The 6,579-nt window shown below is 40.4% G+C and overlaps 1 protein-coding gene across 8 annotated transcripts in view; it reads right to left on the reverse strand.

The window, feature by feature from the left end:
• FAM13B (family with sequence similarity 13, member B) overlaps window positions 1-6,579 on the reverse strand; it is a 49,335-nt gene that overhangs the window by 23,090 nt on the left and 19,666 nt on the right. For all 8 annotated transcript variants that reach the window (XM_014529086.1, XM_014529085.1, XM_014529084.1 and 5 more), the window contains one exon: window positions 842-906. In XM_014529086.1, coding sequence (XP_014384572.1) covers window positions 842-906 — 65 coding nt within the window. The remainder of the gene's footprint in view (window positions 1-841; window positions 907-6,579) is intronic.

The following is a 6,579-nucleotide window of genomic DNA, read 5'->3' on the forward strand; positions in this document are numbered from 1 at the left end:
TTTTAGAAAACTTCTTTCTGTTCAAAGAGACTCTATCTATTGAGTATTAGAGTCTCCATTATATATGGAGACTACATATGGCTTAAATATTCACTGCTGCAAGGAATCCCCTTCCTATTACTGCTGGTAAACAAGGAGGGAAACAAGCATCAACTGCATGAGATGGTTATGCAAAGTGAAGTAAGTCAGAGGAAAAAGACCCCCTAAAAAATATAATTCAAACAAACTAACAAAATGAGCTAAAACAAACTCATAGGTAGACACAACAGAACAGTGGCTACCAGAGGGGAAGGAGGGTGGGGGAGAGCAAATTAGGTAAAGTGGGCCAAATATCGGTATACAGATATCGAATTATATAATGTTGTACACCTGAATCTTATATATTAATGATGTTATCTCAATAAATTTAATTTTTGTTATAAAGAGACAGTCCTGGGACATACCAAGGAGAAGAGGAACAAAAACATCCTATACATATTTGTTGAAGCAAATATACTACAATCTTTCAGTTAGTCATGCATAGTTCCAAGACTATACACTGAAAGGTATATTCAGAGTATCAATAAATTCCTAATTGTTCTACAAATCAACTGAAAGTTTTAAGTGTCTCTAAGGAGGCTGTGTTCATCCCTCTGAATGTTTTCCAAGTTTTAACTGTCGGAACCTACACCCCTTTGAATTTAATCAGCTTTATGCTTACCATTAAAATAAGAAGCTTGGTTCTTTAGATTATCTAAAATATATGCTACAAAAGAGTCATCGAAAAATTCCACCCACAAATTTAAGAACTCCAAATCTCAAAATGATTCATTAATTAGCAACAATAAGAGAAAATGCTTACCTCTCAAGACAGGCATCTTCACTATCACCATGGTCACCACATGGCTCTAACAGTATACCTACAGACTGATAAAAAGAACACCACTACTGTATTAATGGAACTCCTAATACTCATATATGAGAGGAAGTTTCCAATCTTAATTAGAGAAGTAGATCACAAATTAGTCAAATGCCCCTCTTTAGCTCACTACCTTATCATGTAATAGGTACTACTACCACTATCACATTCTTTTTCCTTCCTTATAATTCTCTCCTCCAAAAAAGATGGTTTTGTGTCCCACTTGCAAACTCTGCTTCTCCTGAGTCACAAACATAGAAGTTGGTAACTTCTTAGCAGGTGACAGAGAGGTCATGTAGTTCACCAGATCCTTTTATTTGAAATAACAACTGTGAATCTCAAAACACATAAGAACACTCCTCCATTTCTTAATGGGCTTAGTGACACCATCCCATTCCTATTACTCCCCATAATAAATACCTACCAAGTCTAACACAAATGTCCTGTGCATTACTACAAATTATGTAAACTTCTTAGTGTTTATCACTACCTCTGAAATAAACAAAGGGTTCAATTCAAGATTCTTTTTCTTTTCATTTGTTTTTTTTTAATTTATTGATTAAGGTATTACATATGTGTCCTTATCCCCTCATTACCCCCTCCCCCCACTCATGCCCTCACCCCCCTGTTGTCTGTGTCCATTGGTTAGGCCTATATACATGCATACAAGTCCTTTGGTTGATCTCTCCCCCTTACCCCCACCCTCCCCTACCTTCCCTCTGAGGTTTGACGTTCTGCTCGATGATTCTCTGTCTCTGGATCTGTTTTTGTTCATCAGTTTATGTTGTTCATTATATTCCATAAATGAGTGAGATAATGTGATATTTGTCTTTCTCTGACTGGCTAAGAAACTGACCCAATTTTGTTTAATATGAAAGATAGTCCATAATTATCTGAAAGAGCTATTAAAATACTTCTCCCTTTTCCATCTACTTATCTCTGTAAGGCTAAACTGTCTTCATACACTTCATACAAAAGAATCTATAGCAACAACCATGACACTCCTCAAAATAAAAAAATTTTAAATAGCCGCTTTTTATTAAGAAAAAAAGGCAACCTTATTTATGTTACCTTGAATGAGTGTATTATTGTTTTATTTGAGTTAAGAAACATTTTTATATTTCTGTTTTAATTTCTAATATAGTAAAACTGATAAATATACCTATGTTGTTGTTGTTAATCCTTACCAGAGGATATTTTTTCCATTGATAATTAGAGAATGGAGGGGGGAGGGGTGAAACGACATCAATGTGAGACACATCAATTGGTTGCCTCCCACACACACCCCAACCTAGGGCAGGGATCGAACCTGCAACCTAGGTACATGCCCTTGACCAGGAATCAAGCCCTCGACCCTTCGGTCCTCAGGTCAACGCTCTAACCATTGAGCAAACAGTCCAGGGCAAGGATCCTCAATAACATCTATATCTATAAAACCCTAATATGCAAATAGACCGAACGGCGGAACAACTGGTTGCTGTGACATGCACTCACCACCAGGGGGCGCGGGTGGAACATGGCAGGCATCAGCAGCAGGCGGCAGAGCACAGAACATGGCAGGCGTCAGCCATGGCGGGATGGTGGAGCAGGTGAGCAGGGGCGCCAGACCAAGGTGGGGCACCGCGCCAGTCACTGTCATCAGGGCAAGCCTCTGGCAGGGCAGCCTACTGAAAATTCTTTGCTCCCACACACCACAGTCCCGCCTGGTGCTAGCACCTGCTGCTGACACTGGCCTCACTTGTACCCACTGCCGGCGCCAGAGCCACCACTCGCAGCCGCTGCCGGTGCCCGGCACCAATCCCTCAGCACCGTCAGTGGGTGTGAGCGGCGGCTGCGGGCCCTGATTGCCCCTCAGGGCTTCTCCACCTCCCCCTGCTCCTGAGGGGCGATCAGGGCAGCAGCCACCGGGGCGATCGGGACCGGCAGCCGCCTCTCACACCAGCTTCCGGCGCCAGAGCTACTGCTCACACCCACTGCCGGCGCCGACCCCACTTGCACCCACAGCTGGCACCCAGCGCACCGGTCCATCACTCAGTGCCGTCAGCAGGTGCAAGCAGCGGCTGCTGGCCCCGATCATCCCTGAGGGCTTCTCCACCTCCCCCTGCTCCTGAGGGGCAATCGGGGGCCGCTGTGAGGGGGTGGGCGGGGACACAGAGTATGGGCTGAGACCCGCCCCCGTGCCCACCACAGCCTCACGGCCTTCAGTTCCTTTCAAGGTGCACAAATTTGTGCACTGGGCCCCTAGTCTATATAGATAAAAGCCTAAGTGACTGGACGGCCGGTAGCTATGACACACACTGACCACCAGGGGGGCAGACACAACGCAGGAGCAGAAACCACAGGCATGGAAACATGGAACAGACTGATGAATCTCAGAGAGAGGAGGGGGGAGGGCAGGAAGAGATTAACCAAAGATCTTATATGTATACTAGAGGCCAGTGGGGTCCCTTGGCGTGGCCTGTGCCCTCTCGCATCCAGGATCCCTCAGGGAATGTCGGAAAGCCAGTTTTGGCCTAATCCCCGCAGGCCAGGCCAAGGGACCCCACCGGTACACTAATCCATGCACCGGGCCTCTAGTTTAAGAATATAAAGAGGTCCTGAGATACACAGTGTGAGAAGCACTGGTCTAGAAATAGACTTCAGCAACCTTCATTTCCTAAAACATGAGATCATTTGATGTGGCCCTGCCAAGACAGTAAGGGTGAGTTAATTAAATTTTTGACCAAATATAGCAGGCTAATTTTTAAATTGATAATTTTATATGGCCCTCAAATGATGTTATAAATATCCAAATGGCCCTTGGCAGAAAAAAGATTCCCTACCCCTGCTCTAGAATATAGTTGCTTCATTCTTAAATATGAAGATTTCTGGGTACATGAAATAACTATTACCCAGACCAAATATTTAAAATGAGACCTGGTGTTTTACTCAAAGAACCAAATTAAATCCTAGCTCTACCTTCCTCTCTCTAAAATCGATAAATAAAAATAATTAAAAAGAAATGTTAATGAAAATTACAATGTTCAAGTTTCCCATAATAGGCTGTAATTTAAAAAATCTGCTGGAAGAAGTTTATGGGGAAAAAAGGAAGACCTATGTAATACTTTCAACAATAAAGATTTAAAAAAAATCTGCTATTGGTGAAGGCACCATGAAATAGGTACTTCTATGCATTGTTAATTGATAGTGTAAATTGGTTAAATGGAGGGCCATTTGGCAATATATAGTAATATTACAAATGCTTATATTTTATGACCCAAAATTCTTCTTCTATAAATTTATCCTAAGATAAGCTTGTACAAGGTGAAATGGTTAATTCTGAGGCTATTCACTGCAGCATTTATTTGGATAGGACAGTTTGGGTTTTTTTTAATAGTTTTATTTTATGTCAGTATGATGGAGGAGAAATTAAAATGGATAGATGGGAATAGGGAGGTGACTTTTCTATATATCCTTTTGTAACTAAATTTTTTACTATCTGAATATATCGCTTTTTCAAAAGACAAATATGTAAAAATTGTATCTTAAAATCTGTAGAGCCCTGGCTGGTGTGCTCAATGGTTAGAGTGCCGGTCCGTGCACCAAAGGGTCACCAGTTCGACTCCCAGTCAAGGGCACCTACCTGGGTTGCAGGTTCAATCCCTAGTTAGGATGCATGCGGGAGACAACCAATCAATGTGTCTCACATACATGTGTCTCTCTCTCTCTCTCTCTCTCTCTCTCTCTCTCTCTCTCCTGTTCCTTCCCTCCTTCCCAAAACTCTCTCTAAAAAAAAAAATCAATGGAAAATATATCCTCAGGTGAGGATTATCAAAAAGAAGGAGGAAAAAAGGGTTGTCACTAGACTGGGATAAAGGTGAAAAGAGGGTGTGTTTTTTTTCATACTACACATGAGAGAAATAATAATATAAATATCTTAATGGAAATGATCCAGGAGGCAGGCAGAAATTAATAGTCCAGGAAAGGGTAAGAAGACAACCTCAGAAGCAAAAACCATGAATAGAGGATAAGGAATTAATCTAATATACCAGAGTAAATAGCATTAATACACAAGCAATATACAAGTCCAGTCAGCAGCAGCTTAAATTCTGTGAAATGTTTTCCAATTTATAACGTAATTTTATACTTTTACTTCTTTCCATATTTAAAATAATTCTCTAACATTGGTATTACCCCACACACACACACTTATCTATAGAAAAGAAAAAAAAGAAGCTCAGAGAATTTAGGTGACTTATTAAAGTCACACTGCTATGAAGAGGTGAAGTCAGAATACAAATCTCAATTGCCTGACTCGAAATTTATTATACCTACTTTGGTTTATGGTTTAGAACAAGCATGTCAAACTCAAAGGCTAACACAGGCCAAATAAACAGGTTTAAGTTTATGTGGGCCACAAAAAAAACAAAAGCTTCAATTTTCATAGAAACATAGGTTTATTTTGATAGAGACATGCTGGATACAAAGGGCTGAAATAAAATGAGTAATTGTTAACATAAAATAACAGAAAATTTTAATAAAAATTAATATTTTTTTCTTGAACATTAACTTACCAGACACTGAATAACTGCACAAATGAACAAGTGTAACACAAATAAACCTATTTTTCTTGTTCTCCAAAAGCGAAATATTTGCTGTTGTGCACACCAAACAAGTCAGTCCAAGACTAATGATGTGGCATTCGGCTGCTAAAATATTCGCTGCTAGTATTAGTGGAGAGAAATGGTGTGCCTGCGCATATGGCACGTAAGGGAAATGAATGCAACACAATTATAGTAATCAGTCATTAGCGAACATGTAGTTCGTTATTAATAATTATGTATAACAGGATATTGTAAAAATTAAGTTACAAAATTTTTATTAAAATGTTTCTTCCATACTGTTATATTGGCTGGGCCGTGAGTTTAACATGCTTGGTTTAGAATGAAAACATGCTGAAGAAAACTTCCTTATCAATTAAGTATATTATCTTAAAAAGTGTTATCAAAGCTAAACTTTGAGCCTAGCCAGTTTGGCTCAGTGGACAGAGCGTCAGCCCATGGGCTGAAGGGTTCTGGGTTCAATTCCAGTCAAAGGGCATGTATCTCAGCCCTGGTCGGGTCTCATGTAGGAGGCAACCAATCAATATGTCTTTCTCACATGGATGTTTCTCTCTCTGTCTCTCCCCTCCCTTCCACTCTCTTTAAAAATCCTTATCCTCGGGTAAGGATTAACACCACCAAAAAGTAAGCTTTGAAACATGTCTTAGAAAGATGCTGCTTTGTACATTTATTGAAATTATGTTAAAAACAAAGCTACTACTAGCAATTGTGACAGTGAAAATAATTTATTTTTAAAATTATATTCATGGGTTTTCTCTTATTATAAAAAGGCCCTTCATAAAAAAACCTGGGAAATAAAACCTTTTAAAAGAACAAAATTTAAGGACAATACTACCAACCACCTCAACTAACGTCATAATTTGTCTTTCCAGAAAATATCCTATATAATAAAGAGGTAATATACAAATTAACCCTCACGCCCTCACGAAATGGCTGTCTATGACCAGGCTGGTAGGGGGGTTAGTGAGGGACGACCAAACGACTGAACAAGCAGGCTGTGTGGGGCGACCAGGCCAGCAGGGGGGTTAGTGAGGGACAAGCAAATGACTGAACAAGCAGGCTGCGTGGGGCAACCAGGCC

This window comes from Myotis brandtii, unplaced genomic scaffold (assembly GCF_000412655.1).
Source record: "Myotis brandtii unplaced genomic scaffold, ASM41265v1 scaffold668, whole genome shotgun sequence".
In the NCBI taxonomy this organism is placed as follows: domain Eukaryota; kingdom Metazoa; phylum Chordata; class Mammalia; order Chiroptera; family Vespertilionidae; genus Myotis; species Myotis brandtii.